This window comes from Alligator sinensis, unplaced genomic scaffold, assembly GCF_000455745.1.
Source record: "Alligator sinensis unplaced genomic scaffold, ASM45574v1 scaffold103_1, whole genome shotgun sequence".
Taxonomy (NCBI): Eukaryota; Metazoa; Chordata; order Crocodylia; family Alligatoridae; genus Alligator; species Alligator sinensis.
In genome coordinates this window covers 342,693-359,455 of record NW_005842226.1, presented here as the reverse complement: position 1 = coordinate 359,455, position 16,763 = coordinate 342,693, and the positions used below count along the sequence as shown (strand labels likewise).

General features: G+C 54.1%; 1 protein-coding gene across 4 annotated transcripts; it reads right to left on the bottom strand.

Moving 5' to 3' along the window:
• Nucleotides 1–773: 773 nt before the first annotated feature.
• Nucleotides 774–12,987, bottom strand: LOC102373484 (AN1-type zinc finger protein 5-like). 4 transcript variants are annotated; one of them, XM_025208319.1, is made up of 5 exons: nucleotides 12,833–12,987; nucleotides 11,644–11,737; nucleotides 9,206–9,345; nucleotides 7,095–7,205; nucleotides 774–3,273 (listed from the first exon to the last, which is right to left on the bottom strand). In XM_025208319.1, the coding sequence occupies exons 1-5, from the start codon at nucleotides 12,981–12,983 to the stop codon at nucleotides 3,125–3,127; spliced, it is 645 nt and encodes a 214-aa protein (XP_025064104.1). In that variant the 5' UTR covers nucleotides 12,984–12,987; the 3' UTR covers nucleotides 774–3,124. The 4 variants fall into 4 exon arrangements, with proteins under 4 accessions (XP_025064104.1, XP_006027230.1, XP_025064105.1 ...); XM_006027168.3 differs by having other exon boundaries at nucleotides 9,206–9,321; XM_025208320.1 differs by having other exon boundaries at nucleotides 11,644–11,734.
• Nucleotides 12,988–16,763: the final 3,776 nt, after the last annotated feature.

The following is a 16,763-nucleotide window of genomic DNA, read 5'->3' as shown; positions in this document are numbered from 1 at the left end:
CAGTGCCCTGGTACAGGAGGAAAGGGAGCTGACAGGCCCCATGCTCGTGCACTGTTCCCCCAAGGGCCTCATTTGCTGAAGAGCTCTGTCCCCTGGGGCTGCCTCCCTGGGATGCCCAGCTCCTGGCTCTCAAACACAGGCTGCTGTAACCCCACAACCCCCAGAGGCCCAGCCTCACACATCCCCTGGCCCACTGTGAAGAGCTAAGGCAGCTGCGCTCTGATGCCCACCTGAGGTCACTGCTTGGATCTCAGTCTATGACACCAGCACACAGTGCAGGAGGGCGCACAGCTCCAGCCCCGTGTCTAGCAAGGGTGCTGTAGAGGTAGGCCCAGGCACCTCTTCCATGTAGCACACGGTACTTTGAATGGTTTCCATGACACCCAGAGTGAGCCCTGCCAGGGACCAAGCCAGACTGCTGCGTTGGCCTGGCCTCAGGGCAACACCGCCTCCAACAGCACTGGGCAGAGCAGGAGCTGGGGTACAAACAGCCCAGCTCCAGCGTAGCCTAGGGCTGCTCAAAACTCTTGGCTTGTAACCAGCCCAGGAGCACCACGCTGCCCCAGGCAATGCAGGTCCATGTGCCAGAGAGACCTGTGCCAGGGGCAGCCTATGCACAACCCTTGCAGCCCTTCCCAGGGCTGGAGCAACTGAAGCCAATGCCAGGGTGCAGGATGGCAGCAGCTGGCCCTGCATGTACAGGCTGTTTCCTTCCAGCCACTGAATCGAATATGCTCCCGGTCATGGTGACATACAGAGGCAGCAACACCAGCCAAGCAAACTAGAATATATTAATATTTACATTCTGGGATCAGTCGTTCTAGGAGGAAGGAACAAAACAGAGTCGGGGGGGGGAGGCAGGAACGGAAGGGAAGCGAAAGGCCGGCTTCTCACCTTGTTGACTTTCCTCCCCTGCCCCAGGAAGAATCCACCAGGCTCAAGTGAATGCTACCGCATGTGATCTGGGAAGGGCCATGGGTCTCCTGCCGTCCACCCTGGCAGGCCAGATGCAAGCCAGGCGCCAGCCAGCCCCTTCCAAAAATAAACTCTATCTATATAAATAGTTGGTCTCTGCTGGGCTCCAGGCAAGAACGGGCACAGGCAAGTGGGCAAGAGAGAGAGCTCAAAGCACCCAGTTTTCAACACCAGGGCTAAACCCCCAGGTCAGCTGGCTCTGGGAGCAAGGGCAGGGCGAGGGCCCTATTCTGATCACTGGCCCAGCTGCATAACTTTACTCACCCTGCGGAGACACTGCAGTTGCCCTGCTTTTGCCTGACAGCCCCAATTTTGCTTTGCACCTGCTGAAAGCCTGGCTCACGTGCCTGCCCAGAGAGCATTTACACCAAGGACCTAGCTGAGTGGGTCAGTGCGATCCCATGCACGTGCAATGCCCTTGGGATCCGTGGAGCAACGCAGGCAGGACTGCGGTGACAGGAACAGGCTCAGCCCGCACCCTGAAGCTGAGAGGTCTACTGCAGATTGGCACCGAGATCTGAACCCTACTGGGATGCCTGGCACAAGTAGCTTATGTGGGGTGTTGGCTTTGCCCAGGGGAGCTGTGTCAGTTTGGCCAGCTGAAGGTTCAGCCCAGAGAGCCCGACTGTTCTCTGCAGCTACTTAAGGAAGCAGTGACTCAGGGGAAATAAAGTGGGGTGGAAGCTTTGGCAGCTGTTCTCCTGGGATGCATCTCTCTGCTTTGGTCAATCAGTGAGAATCTGCCCAGCCTCTAAAACCCCCTGGTGCTTTGAGCTTGTTCAGCTCTGAACAAGGGCCCAGGAGCCCTTCCCAGGGCTCCAATCCAAGCTTCGTCTCAATATGGGAGATGCCCCTGGGAGGGAGAGGCTGGGAGGTCCTCACTGCAGAGATAGGAGGGCCCATCCCTGCCTCAGCACCAGTGCAAGGGGGCTGCAGGGTCTCAGGATATCAGTGGAGATGGGGATTTCACTCCCTCTAAGCCTCAGAGACTGACAGAGGGTCTGATCCTGCCTATTCAGAGTCCCCTTGCCCCCCACAGAGCCCAGGCCCAGCATCTCTGCTGAGGATCCAGGGGCAAAGAGGAAGGCCAGGTGTCAATCCATCCCAGGGACAGCCCTGAACGATGCGAGGTCCTTACCAGGTGCATTTGCCATAACACTGGGGGTAGATCCATGGCTCCACCACACATAAGGGCTGCAGATCCAGCCCTGGGAAGGAAGGGGGTGGGGTGAGGGTCAGTGCGGTGTCTATGCTCACTAAGGAGAAGATCTCGCTGAATATCAGCGAGGCTGGGGTGGGGTCGGACCTCTGAGATTTGCATGCGTGCAGCAAAGGGGGAGGAGGTTTGCTGGTCTGAGCTTTGCGCACAACCCTGATAAGAGAGAATCGTACAATAAGGCAGAAGGTACAGACTGAAGGGGGAGGAGAGGGGGGCTTCAATTGTGCTACAACCGCCATTGCTCAAGACTGGCCCACGTTGCGCCCAGGCAAGGCCAGCACATGAGGGGGCTGGGGCAATGAGGCCCCCAGTTCAGCCTGACTACTGAGAGCAGCACCCGCTGATGGGCCCCACTGCCATTCGGGAAGGGTGGGGGGCACTCGCATGTCTGTAATGCTGCTCATTTGTGGCCAGAGCTGGAGGGTCACAGCCATATCCACAGGCTGCAGTGCCAGGCTCTGCCCTGAGCAATTCTGCTGCCACAATGATGGTGCCTCAAAGGGCAGGGGAGAACGTCAGATCCTGAAGGGGCACAGTCCTTTCCCTGCAACCTGATGGCAAGAGAAGCCAGGGACTGGTGCCGAGGCTGCCCCAGACCCCAGCCTCAATTGCTGCAGGGTGGAGGGGGCAGCGTCTCACTGATGCCCACAGCAAGTATCAGGGTGTCCAGAAACCACGGAGCTGCAGCCCTGAGAGAGGCTGAGTCCAGAGCTCTCAGTAGCAGGAACTGGGCAGGTCCCTTTCAAAATGGGGCGATGGTGGGTTGGCTGAGCAGTGGCCAGAAGGGGAAGGGCATGGAGGGGAGGGGGCCAGCGTCTCTGGTCTGGAGTGGCTGAGCCTCTCAGTGCTCAGGGCCCTTTCCCCGTGCTGGCACGAAGCCCCTTCTGTCCAGGGGTGAGGAGTGCTGGGGTTGTTGCTGCTCAGGGGCCCTCACAACTTCTGGATCTTCTCAGCCATGATGATGGGGTTCTCCTTGCGGATCTTCTCGGCCGCTTCTGCCTTGTAATCGTATGGGCAGCTGTGCATGTCCGAGTAGCGGTGGATAGCGCAGAACAGGTTCCCACAACGGCAGTCAAAGCCTGGGCAGGGGATGCCAGAGACAAGGCAGAGTTAGGCAGGGACCAGTAGGCTGGGAGAAGGCACCACAGGGCAAGGGGCAGGCTCACACCACCACTGATGCCCAAGTAAAAGGTCAGATAGGGCACCAAAGTGCCTGCTTAATGTGCTGAGAGGGACCATGAGGACAGCTTGACTGATAGGAAGCCGTGACTCTGGCTGCTGCCGGGAAGCAGAGGGCTCCAGCTGGACATTCCCTCTCACTTGTGGCACCTAGCTGGTTTCCCTGCATCTGGGCCAGCAGGTTTCTGATAAAAGCTGGGCTCCTACCCTCAGCTCCAAAGCTCCAGGCTGGCTTCCTGTGGGAGGGCTGGGGACAGGGACTGCATGGAACAAGCCATGGTGGACTCCAGGTCAGTGGAGAGGAGGGGGTGGAAGTGTTTAGAGGTCAGATACCAGTGGGTCTGCACATGCACAGCCCCCAGCTACCACAGCCACAGAGCTTGCCCCTCAATTGCTTGGCTTGGCTCTTACACACCTGAGGCTTTTCAAAGGTGTTTTAAACAGCAGTGTGACCCCCACACTGGAGGTTGGGAAACCGAGGCAGAGAGGAAAAATTGCTGGGTCAAAGCCAGCAGGCCAGCCAGGAAGAGAACCCAGGTGTCCTGACATGTCCAGCACGCTGCCCCTGCAGCAACCGACCCCACTGCAGAACAGCAGCAGCATCCAGATGCTGGGTGTGAACCGACTCCTTGCAAGCAACGCCCTCTCCTTACACCCAAGTCCCTGAGTCCTCAGCCAAGTTCCACACCCCCCCTCCCGTGCTTTATTCCACTGTTTTAAGGAACAGCTGAAGAAGGCAGCCCCCCACTCAGGACACCACGCAACCTAGGGGTCTGGAGTGGGCTCAAAAGGAGCATGTGGCCCCACCACACTCCTAGGGGTGTTGTAACAGCAAACATCTATGACACGGCAGCACCCAGGGGCTCCAGGGCTATGCACAAACACTGGGCTTATCTTCACCATGGCCCTAGTTGCCAGTGGCAGCAAAAGCTGTTGTGCAGCGTCACACTGCTGAACAAGGCTGACGCCTCGAAGTAGGTTAAAGAGGAGGGAGCTGTGCTGGGACAGGGTGACCTGCACAGCTCCAGGGTTAGCGTTTCCCAGGCACTGGAGAGATCTGAGATCATTACCAAAAGGCAGCCAAGCTGCTTCCACGGGGAACATTTCTCCCTAGCCTCACTCTGCCCCATTCACACAGGTTTCTCGGACCCACCCTGCCACCTTCTTATTGTGTCCTACAGGTTGATCCTGGAGTGCCTGGTCCTGCTTCTGTTGAAGCAGATGGTTAAAGTCCCGCTGATTTTCATGAGCAGGGGTCAGGTAAGGCTGGATTTCCAAGGGGGCAGTGCTGTTAATGGGAGCTTCACCAGTGACTTTAACAGAAGCAGAGGTAATTCAACACCAGAGGCTTTGGTCACCAGCACTGGGGTGTGCTGGGAGCCACTGGGATATGGGACTCTGGCTGGCAGCAGCAGTGGAAGATGGAGCGCACTGCTGCTAAGGAGCACCAGGCCCAGGCAGCTGGCAAAGGCACATCTCCATGGATCAGTGTCTGAGTGAGCAGATTGCTACAACTGCTCCAACCCCTGACCCCAATCCCCATTAAGTCTAAAAGCCCCTGCTACAAAATCAAGAAATAAACATGATCTCCAACAAGCCAGGCCCTTCCCCAACTCATTCTACCCAAGCGAATCCTGTCTCCTAGGCCTTTCTGTCCTTAGCCACATCAGCAGGTTACATGTACCTCGAGCCAGAGAGGGAAGGTGATTGTTAAATATATCACACACAGACATCAAAGGATCTATTCCCAGCCTTGCATCTCACCCTGGGCAGTGGGGCCGATACATTCACTCCTGCACCATGTAAGCTTCCTATTTAAAAATAAGGAGAGCCCAAGGCTGTTCAGAAGAGATCACAGATTGTGGAGTCCTTGACTTGTGTATGTCCATCTAGCACAGAAGTTCTCCACCTCTTTAGACTCAAGACCCCCATCGGAAAATGCTGGCTCTGAGCTTTCTTGGTTTTTTTTTACTTGGTTATTTTTACAGAAAAATACCAGAGCCATTATGCTGCTGAAAAGAACTTGAAAAGACCACAGAAGGTCAGAATGTTTTGCATACTATGGATTCCTATTTGAAATCTCTAGGACTAGCTTGTGAACCATGTGCAGGTGTTTGCTTGCAAAACACCCTCTAGCATCTTTAAAAGGATCTCACAGCACCCCATGGCACCTTAGTGGAAGATCACAGACTGGAAGAACCTGGGTCTCAAAGGATGGGCACTTGGAACTCAGAAAACAAAAACCCCTTAAGACGTCTCATACTGAGTAACCTACTATGGAGGCCTTCAAAATCACCAGTCAGTTGTGAAAAATCGTGGCCTTTATGGTGCCAATGAAAGCTTCCCAATATCAAACACTGCAGTACGTCTTCCTCAGTCTGAAGATGACTCCAGTGCCTTTGGTCACAGATCTCATAGATTTCATAGATATTAGGGCTGGAAGGGGCCTCAGAAGATCATCGAGTCCAGCCCCGAAGGGGCCTCAGAAGATCATCGAGTCCACCCCCCTGCCCCAGGGGCAGGAAGTCAGCTGGGGTCATAGGATCCCAGCAAGATAAGCATCCAGTTTGCTCTTGAAGGTGTTCAATGTAGGCGCTTGAACCACCTCCGATGACAGGCTATTCTAGGGGTCTCAGACAGTGAAGAAATTCTTCCTCATGTCCAACCTGAAATGGTCTTGCAGGAGTTTTAACCGTTCGACCTTGTCATCCCTTGGGGCGTTCTGGTGAACAATCGTTCCCCCAGGTCCTGGTGAACACCCCTGATGTACTTATAGGTGGCCATCAGATCGCCCCTGAGCCTGCGCTTTTCCAGGCTAAAGAGCCCCAGGGCTCTCAGCCTGTCATCGTAGGGTCTGTTTTCCTGACCTCTGATTGTGCGTGTGGCTCTTCTCTGGACTCTCTCAAGCTTCTCCACATCCTTTTTGAATTACGGAGCTCAAAACTGCATGCAGTACTCCAGCTGTGGCCTCACCAAGGCCAAGTACAACAGGAGAATGATGTCCCGGGATTTGCTTGAGAAGCATCTATGAATGCAAGCCAGTGTTTTGGCCCCTTTACTAGCCGCAGCATCACATTGAAGGCTCATGTTCATCTTGTGGTCAATCATAACCCCAAGTCCCTTTCATCCATAGTGCTGGTCCGCATAGCATTGCCGAGCCTATAAGGATGCTGCAGGTTTTTCCTTCCAAGGTGGAGAACCTTGCATTTTTTGGTGTTAAACACCATCAGGTTCTCGTCTGCCCGTTTCCTGAGCCCGTCCCGGTCTGCCTGGATTGCCCTCCTGTCCTCAGGTGTGGATGCTTTACCTCAGAGTTTGGTATCATCGGTGAACAAGATTCTGCTCTGTCACACTGCTGTTTGGTGTGACGGCACAGGAGAAAAGCTAACTAGAATTAAATCACTTTCACTCTGTCCCTAGTTGGAAAAGCCAGATGCTGCTGATAAACCAGTTCAATTGTTCAACCAGCAAGTTGCATCCCCACAACATTCTGCATGGTACCATGACCTCCCTTGGAGGTTTTGTAGGCAAACACTGACTCATGCCAATGCGATGCGTCTAGGGAGACCAGAGGGGTCAGAGCACAAGGCAACACAGATGCAACCCTTCAAGCACAGTCTTAAAACACACATTGGCCTATGGCTTTAACCATCTGCTTTCCCTAAGCAAGCAGGTGCCCTTCGTGGCTGCAGGCTGTGCCTCCCCAGAGCCAAGATCTTACCGGTTAGTCCTATTTTCTTGCGGCAGGTGAAGCAGCGATTCTTTTTCTGTTTGGGTTTCTCTGAAGCCTTCTTGCCCTCAGGAGAGTTCTGGGATATTTCAAGGAGGGTACCTGAGACAGAGAGAGCACGGCTTTATTCCCTGTTAAGTCAGGTAAGAGTCTGTCTTATATTAGTCTTATATTATAGTACCATCTGGAGGCCCCGTTTATCCTCAGCACACCCTCATGGGAGGGGCAGGCATGGAGAGCACAGGGAAAATAATTGCCCCAGAAAACTTATGATCTGCAGAGACAACACAGAAGGGGGAATTGAGGCCACATGATCTCATGATGTGTCCCTGGTCCTGATCTTCAAGCCTCAGTCCAGCCCTCAGCTGCACTTTAGAGCTTTGCAGGTAAGGTTCAATACTAACTAGTGTGAAGCTTCCCACAGCACCACCCAGCTGCAGGCTTTCTGAAGGGCAGTGAGCACTGGAGCTGCTGTTCTATGGATGGGAGAAGCAAGGGTCGGGCTCTGGCAAGCCTACAGGCAGGGATTACCCGTGTCCCCTGCATGGCTATGGAGCCCAGGGACCTCCCCTACACCAGCGTATCTGGAAGTCCCACTCAACACCTCCCTGCACTGGCAGATGCCTGAACACTTAGGAAAATCCTATCCAAAGAGCCCTCTGGACTTTCTGGAGATCACAGAGCAAGAGCCTGTGCTGCATCTATGCTCCTAGACAGCACCATCCACCACAGATGAAACCCCTCCCACTCCTGCACTTTGCAGCCCTCCTTCCAGACTTGTCTGCAAGGCCTTCCCTTCCCTTCGCTGGGCTCAAGCCCCAGGGTAGAATGGGGCACCTGGGGCTGGTTTCCTTACTACCCTCCCACATGGGTGTTCAGGTTTGTGCAGGAACAAACTGTCCAGCTTTGATAACCATGGGCTTGCGCCAAAGAAGAGGGTCTCCGCAGTAGCGTACAGCTGAGCTGTAGCTACAGGCTGCCAACAGGGTTTGGTGCCCTAAGTCAGGACTGTCCAAATCAGGACCTGCGGGGCTAGAAATTCTGTGGTGGGATGACTGACAGCAGCACTAACCCTGACAGCTGCCAGAGCCTCTGTCAGCAGCATCAGCACCCAGAGGGGTTTATGCTGCCGCTACTTGCCTGGCCACCAAATTTCTAGGTTCACAGACATTAGGGCTGCAAGGGGCCTCTCGAGATCATTGGGTCCAGCCCCCTGCCCAAGGGGCAGGAAGTCAGTTGGGGTCAGATCACCCCAGCGAGATAAGCATCCAAAAAGGCTCCACTAGGGATAGCTTCTGGCAGCACCAGGGCAAGCAGCAGCAGTGTTAACCCCACAGGTGCTGGCTGCCCTGTCGCCAAGTTTCCAGGACAAGATCCCTGTTGAGGCTGCCTTTCAGCAGCCCAGTTAGCACGAGGTGAGGGTTAATGCTGCCACTGCTGCCCCTGCCACCAGTGGGTTGCCTGGCCCACAGTACAGATCCAGCTTGCCAAGCCGAACGAGGTGGATGGCTCTGCAAAGTGATCCGAGAGGCCATGCCCTACCATGCAGGGACACCTATCCTTCTGCCATCTCACTTCATCCACTTTGTGCCCAACTCTCTGAGATCATGAAGCATTAATGCATTCAGTCCACTGCCACTAATGCATTCAGTTCACTACCACATCAGCAGAGGTCCACACTGTAATAGGCTTGCCCAGGCTCACAGTCACCAGCACCCATAAATAGAACCCAGGGGCCTGACTCCTGGTCCCCTCCCATCAGACTACACTGGACTGATCCCCGCTTGCCCAGAGAGCAAGAGGGCAGGGAACTGCATTACCCAGCCATCTATAACTACCCAAGGTGGGGGAGGCTTCCAGGTGTTCTGCCGTTTACAAATATAGGCATCGCACAAGATTATGAGACTATTGGATGTTTGCAGTTTGGCAGTTTGTAAGTGCTCTGCCCACAGCACAACCCCTTCTGCCCCATCTGAAGCCAATGAGGGGATGATCATACTAGCAACCCTGCCTGGAGTTCTGGGCTAGCACTCTGCTCACCCCTCATCACCGCATGTTTGTGCTCACATTAAGTCTTCTCTTCCCCCCCACCCCCGAACTACCTGAGGAAGATGCTGATGAGGCTTCTTCTGTCTTAACGTATCCTACTGTCTCGTTGCTGGTCTCCTCTCTGGATATGCTCATGGCTGTCATCTGATGGGTCACAGGGGTCTGAGTGCTGGGAGCATTTGCAGCAAACAAACCACGGAGCAAACAGAAACATTTTCCTGTGAGGAGCAGTTTTATGAGTGCTAGCTCCAAGAGAGCCCTTAATTATCTCTGTTACACTCACAAAGAGCTGGACAGTACAGTGGGTCACAATTTAACCTCTCTCTTTTGGAGACTTGCGTTCAAATTGCTCTTAGGACACATGAATCTGGGATGCTTTCAGCTCCCCTCCCACCCACAGTATCTCACGGCCATCAATATGATTCACAACCTGTATAGAAAAGTCCAGGTCTCAAACAGTGTATACAGTGCTGACCTGAGGATAAAGCAACAGATCCCAGTGAGAATAGTAGGGGAGTTATTAATGAGGACAGAGAGGCCCTAATTTTGCTATAGGGGGTTCCAGGCTGGGTTCTGTCTACAACTGAGTCAGGACTAATAAGCAGGGATCTGGGTTTTCCGCTCACCACGGAAAAATGCAGATTTCTTCCCTTAAAGGAGAAAAATGTGGTCTCCTTTAAAGCAGCAAATCAAGGATTTCCTCCTTTAAAAGAGAAAACTGCAGAAAACCGCAGGTTCCCCCTTGCAGGCTGGGAGCCTTCCAGCCTGCGAGTGGCAGCTTAGGACTGGGATGAACAGGGGGGGTGTGACTGGAGGCAGGGGGTGCCACATGCACACGCACATGACCCTCCCGTCCCCTTCTTCTCCTGCTGGAGTCCTGCAAGTCCACGTGGGGCTGGGCAGGGCAAGGGGCAGCCGGGGGCCCCCTCTGGCAGGGCTGGGCGGAGAGAAGGGGGCTGTGGGTCAGGAGTGAGGGGCACTGGCAGGGACTGGGAGCTGTGGGTTGGGAGTGAGGGGCACTGGAAGAGCCAGGGGGTTGTTGGTTGGGAGGGGCACCAGCAGGGCTGGGGGGTGGGATTGTGACTTGGGAGTGAGGGACGACGACATGGGTAGGCCACCAGCATATCAGGGCTGCTCAGCATCACAAAGCAGTGGTGGGGACAGTGGCAGCTGGACCCACATCCTGGTAAGCAAAGGGAGCAAGAAGCTCCAGGAGTTCCGCTTTTCCATGAGAAAAAAAACCAAAACCAGATGCCAAAATACATAGGTACTTAGCATGTATTTTACTATACTAATTAAGGTGCTAGAAGACTTTCAAATTCCTTTAAAACTGTAACTATCTCAGTAAAACATTGTGTTCAACTGATGCCTATATATATATAGTGGCGTTCCATTTTAATCACAGAAAAACAGATTTTGGGTTTTTGAATCAGGGAATTTGGGGAGGGTTTATGAGAGAATTTGGGATTTTTAAGCAAAGAAAACCAGGATCCCTGCTAACAAGCTACAACTGAGTTGGGACAAATATGTGATCTGGGTATGACTGGGATGCACTGGCGCAGCTGTGTCCAGAGGAATTGTCTTTTTGGTCACAGCAGCTTTCAATCCTGTATTCTAAAGTTCACTGGGTTCTCTACCCCACAGAATTTAAGCTCTTGATGTGAACTGCGGGTCCAGAGCCTTTTAAGGCTGTATGAGTGATATTTAATTGTGGGGAACTGCACAGGGATATCAATGGAGTCCCCTTGGGATGACTGGGATCTGTGGGTTTTACATTCCAGCTACAAGAGCAAATGCTTGTTTCCCTCTTCATTACTAAACCTTTCCCATTAAGGAGCTAGGCTGGTGCTGGCTGCACTCAGCTCCAGCTGTCTGAGGTCAGTGTACCAATGCAATTAAAGACAAACCTCTCCTGAACTCCAAGAAGCTGGAGAGAGCAGGCTGGATCCTCCTACAGGCCCAGCCCTTTGCTCATGGTTTTCTAGAGCACCCATCAGCCCAGGATCTGAGTCCCACTGGATATTAGTGAGGTGGGGATGAGGCACCCCACAGGTGTTTGGAGGCATCCAGTCCTCATTCACAACTGCTTGACCCCAAATTTTCCCAGTGCCTTCAAGAGAACTACTCCTCACGTCCATCAGTGTGACATGAGACCCAGACAGGGTCAATAAAGTCCAGACAGCATAAGTCCCGGAAATTAAACAGGGGGACAGGATGGGGTGAAACTAGGGAGAACCAAAAACGTTTCTGGGGAGCTTGGAGGGTGGAGAGACACCCACAGCCCTCGGCCTCCCCTACTTGACCCCATATATCAGGTTGTCATCTTCAGAGCATTAGAGGTTCAGACTAGACCACTGCAATGTCTTGCTGGCTTGGCTTTAGACCCGGACTGTTCACAAAAGCTCACTGGCTGCAAGGTCAGTGAACAGAAGCCCACCCCTCTGGCCCAAAGCCATCACTAGTCGATCAGCCCAAAACCTCTCACCCCTACCTGGCTTTCACATCTTCAGGCATAGTATCTCCCTCCGTGTCCTGGCCTAGGCTGGAATCTGAAGCCACAGGACTGCTGCTGGGACCACTCGCTGCTAAGAAATAAAACCACATTCCTGGTGAAGGCTCCAGCAGATAAATAAGTTTCCCAAGGGGGCAAAAGATGGTCCAGGGCAGAGCGGGGTGGGACAAGTAGGGCTTAGGAACTAAGTCCTGCCTCTCAATGTCCTCACTGCATCCCTCTAAGCTCAGTACAAGGGGTCCTTCCAAAGGCCCCCGGGTGCTGAACACCCCTGCCTGATGCTGGCTTCTCACCTCACCCTGATGTGTGGAAAATGACCTGCCACCTCTTCCACCTCAATAGTCACCCCATAAAAAGGGCCCTCAAAGGAGGCTGCTCACACCCACAGCCCTCAAACCCAAGGGTTACACTGAGACTCCCCAAAGGCCGAGGGCCCCAATTCTATGTACTGTATATCAGCACAGCTCCACTGGCCACTACGGGAACCCCCAGCTCACACCCTCAGTTAAGCTCTCCTGTAAATCACAACAGTAGTCTCGGTCCCTGGAGCACCACAAACCAGCAGAATCAAGGAAGGCCACTACAATGCTGGGGATCAAAACCATGTGAGACACTCCTGAGGCATCTCTGAGAGCTGAGCCCCTGGCTACATGGCATCTGCCCATGCTCTCTGTGCTGGGTTTGTGGCTGCTTCTCTGTTCAGCAACATGGCTGTGTTCATCCGCAGAACAAACTGCCAGCGCCGCTGCTCTTGCCTGTCAATGCTAAGATGAGAAAACTAAGAGGGGCCGAAGTCTCACTGATTTCAGTGAATTCAAGCCAGTAAGGGTATGGCCTGAGATTTTTAGTAATATCCACTCAGCCCAGGGAATGGCTGACTAACCAAATGTCCCGACCTTGAGTGTGATGAGTGCTGCAGCGTATATCAAAAGGGCTGGAGCAGGGGGGAAATAAAAAGAACCCAGAGGGGGAACAAACAGCTATCACGGACAGGGACCCATGGAAGCCTGGATTCTCAGCTCTCAGTCCCAGCTGCACGTGCCGAGCCAGACCTCAGCTTTCCAGGCGGGAGCAGATCAGCTATGACGTGCTTTAACCAGGCTGTCCTGGCTTTGTAAACACCATGCACCAAGGCACCCCATACAGATCTCCCCAAGAGGGCTCCTACCTGGGGGGCTTATCCGACCGCTGCTCTGCTGTCTCTGCAGATACTCTTTATAGCAAACGGAGCACATCCCATTGGTCCGGGGGCTGCCATAAAACCCACAGCCTGTAGTACACAGCATGGGCACCTGCGTTTGATTGGTTTCCTGGGCCATCCTTTCTCCCGTTTCGCTGCAAGCTGCGGCTGGCCAGGAAGGAGAGGAGGAAAGGCTCCCACAGCCCGGGTCCTGCACTCAACGATGCCGCTTGACTCCCCCGAGTCAAAGCTACACGTGTGCATATGCTTGCAGGATCAGAGCCCTGACAACCCTGCAACTCTCAGTCCTGGGCAGCCTAGTTTTGAACCATCCATCAAGGGGAATAGGACAAGCAGCCCGTTCTCATCCCAGCAGGCTTGTGGAAACCCGAAGAATACGTCTCCGAGCCTGGGCCAAACAATCCATATCCAAATGTGAAGAAACGTCTTAGTGAGCACACCTGCAATCACCAGGCCGAGGGCCCCTGAAGGGCTGAGCAGCCCAGACCAGTGGGAGTCAGCTACATTTTACACCATGTACGTCTTAGCTCTGCTTTCAGGCTGTCATGTGCTCACTCAAGGCTGCGATATCCAGCTCAGAGCACATTCAAATCCAAACACAAATCTGCTTTTCTTTGAACAGTGTCCTTGAACCCTGGCGAGAGGTGCTTAGGAAAGCAAACAGGGGAGGATTCCTAGAATCCCATTTTGTAAAATCTGTAGCACATGCAGTTTTTGAGTGGCCTGTGGTAGTGGCTGTCTATGCTGGATCAAAAGCAGGCCCTCCGGGTATCTTCACCCAACTGCTTTTCCTTCTGCAAAGCTGGCACAAGAACAGAAGAGTATAAACTGGCCACTGATATATTCGGACTAGGAATGAGAAGGTCTCTCACCATCAAAGGAGCGAGGTTCTGAATCAACCCACCTGAATTCGCAACCATCTAGAAGCGATGTGGTCAGCAGCGCGTCTGACTGCCTTTTGACTCCCCAGCAAAAATGGCCAGACAACCCGTTTATAGCTGGGCTGACTGGGAGCAGCCTTTGGCAGCAGTCAGAAGCAAAGCTTTGAATTCAAGCCTCTGGAGCTGTAGCGAGACACCTTAACCAGAAGTGTGGCAACCCATCTCAACTGCTCTCTCATCTCGAACAGGGGCAGTGGGGACAAGAAATACCCCTGTTTCTAAGATGCTTGTCAGGTTTAGAAATGAGATGATGCAAGAAGGTGGCCTTCAAAAGAAGATGACTGATCTCAATGATTTGGGATGCCATCCCATCCAACCTGCTGCATTATTTATATTCCCAAACTGCAGGGAAATACGTTCTAAACAAAAACAGTGAGTGATGGCTCCTGGTGGTGGTAACAAGCACAGTGACATGGAACACAGACAGAGGAAACATGCACCACAGCTTGTAGCAGAAATGACAAATCATTCCTGTTCTGGGGTGAAATTGTGCCCTCAGCACAGCACTGAGAACCTGGCAAACTCCAGGGCCGATGGCACTGTTCTAAATTTACACCGGTTAAAAAGGAAACCAGAGCCCAGCTCTATGTCATAAGATCACAGGGTCGTGATTATTCTGGCCTCTACAACACCACCATTTTGAGCACATGGAGGTGGAGCCTGTGCATGTCAAAACAGGAAGTTCCCCTCTGCCTTTCTTGCAGCCTTCGGAGGGCAGGCAGCAGAGCCAACAGCCCCACAAGCTCCCAGAAGTCCTTTTACAGGAACAAGACACAGTCCAGCCTCTGTGGTTTTGTGCGGGGGTGGGTGGAGGGATGCAGAGCCAGTGCTCTCATGCAAAACCCGTGCAATCCCTGCAGGAAGCTCCCCCTGGAGCTACTGCTTCTTTGCAGTGCAACAGATGGGTGCCAGGGACAGCCACGTCCTGGGAGAGCCACGCCAACTGCTTCCTGCCTGCATACTGCAAAACCTCCCCCCTGAGGCAAGGATGTGTTGGGAACAAGACAGCTTTCCCCTCCCATGAGCTGTTCTGTGGGAGGGCAATGATTCAGCTCATACCAGCTCACTCCTCTCTGTCCTCCGCTGGGTTGATCAGAGTCTCTAACAGCACCCGTGGCTCTGCTCCCCGGTGCCAGCAGGCCGCCCTCTCCCATCTCATGTCTGCCAACTCTATCAGTGCAACCCTTCACACGAGCCGAGCCACCCCCACACTTGGCTAGAGGGGCGAGGTTGCACAAGGGCTCCGATTAACCCAGTGCATGCTGGATTACTGAAAGCAACCCAACCCACAGCCCAGGAGAGCAGCTGGGAATAACAGCGGTCCTTCCCAGCCTCCCTTGCAGAAGCAGCCGCTAATAAAGCTGCCCTGCCCAATGGTAAGAGGGATTTGCACAGCTGATCTATGCATATATGCAGCTGGCTCAGCCGCCCCCATCAAGCCAGCAGGGCATGGGCACACCTGGATGCTCCTGGCAGATCCCGGCCACCCTGCCAGTGCATCAAGTGAGCGCTGGTACGGGGCCAGCTGCTGACTGGCCCACAGCAGCCAGCTGCAGTGTTGCCAACTCTCATGATTTTAGGCATTGTTCTTAAAGTCTACGCTTCAGGAATGTGAAAAACTTAGCTTTCTTTTACACACACACACATATATACACACACACATACATATAGTGTATGTGTGGATATACATACAGACATATTATAGATATATGCACATATATATACACACATATTATATAAAAGATATATCTATATCTATATCTATAAAAAAAGAGAGCTACATTTTTCACAACACCCAAAATCATGAGAGTTGGCAATACAGCAGCTGAAGGTGTGGGGGTTAGGAGACAGGTCTTTACGTGCTGCGCTGCACGCGTAGCACAACCCAGTGGAGGGGTTTCCAGTGTGACCCCCCCCTCAAAGCTCTGCTGGGAAAAGTCTGCAGTGGAGATGAGGCCTTGGAAGGCACCCAGGAAGCAGCCTGATGCCCTTGCTACACACACAGATTAAAGCAGCACAGTCCTAAAGGAGTGTCCTGCCTGGGGCTGACCCTCGTCCACAAACAACACCCCATCACAAGAGCAGGGTACCCACGACTGGGGAGGCAGGCTCCTCAGCATAAACACCACGGGGGCAAGTTTCGGTGCCCAGGACAGCGCTGCCACTCCTCACTGCAGCTCTAAGCGTCTCCTCTCTCTGCTGCTGCTCCCCACCTCCGCGCGCAGGCGCTGGCTGAGGATGAGGCCGGAGGCCACGGGCACCGCTGGCACCAAGCTGAAATCTGTCTCGTGCGCCCGGTCCCAGAACACCAGACCTAGCGGCACCTGCCGAATCAGCGGGCGACAGATTTCAAACGAAGCGGAAGTACTTTTTTAGGCGCCGCATAGTTCACTTGTGGAACGCGCCGCCACAGGAGGGGGCACAGGTGCCGAAACCCGCTGCGCCGTCATTCCCGGCTGACCGCCGACCAGAACAGCTGGAGACGCGTCCTGGGCATCTGCAAACCAGGACATGTTGAGGGAGGGCATGACCAGGGGAGCGCCCGCTGCAGAGACGCCGGGATCAACACTCTCCCTCTACGGCGCCCGTCTCTCCCCACCTTGCCCGTGCCGGGGAAGAGCCGGGATCTCTTCCCAAGCCATTAGGGGCTGGACTGGATGATCTCCGAGGTCCCTTCCAGCCCTAATGTCTATGAAAAGCCGTGCAGGGAGTCACCTTGCTGCCCAGTGCCTCCTCCTTGATGCCGAAGCCAGTCCTCCCGGGGCAGAGCCGGGCAGAAACCCCCACCTGGAGAGAAGGGGCGCCAGGGGCAGTGCGGGGAGCGGGCCGGGGACCGCATGGGTCGCAGCGGGGTGACCCCCAGTCCCGGCGTGTCTGGGAGCAGCGAAGCCCCGCCCCCGCGATGCCCCGGGCAACGCGGCTGATTGACAGCCCCGCGCGCCAATCCCGGCGCCAGC

Bases quoted from the DNA above. Each gene is read 5' to 3' on its own strand.
- LOC102373484 (XM_025208319.1), bottom strand. From the start codon at position 12,983: ATGGCCCAGGAAACCAATCAAACGCAGGTGCCCATGCTGTGTACTACA. The intron at 11,738-12,832 runs GTAGGAGCCCTC...TTTATTTCTTAG, and splicing joins CGGTCGGATAAGCCCCCCAG to CAGCGAGTGGTCCCAGCAGC. The intron at 9,346-11,643 runs GTAGGGGTGAGA...TTTGCTCCGTGG, and splicing joins CCTGAAGATGTGAAAGCCAG to TTTGTTTGCTGCAAATGCTC.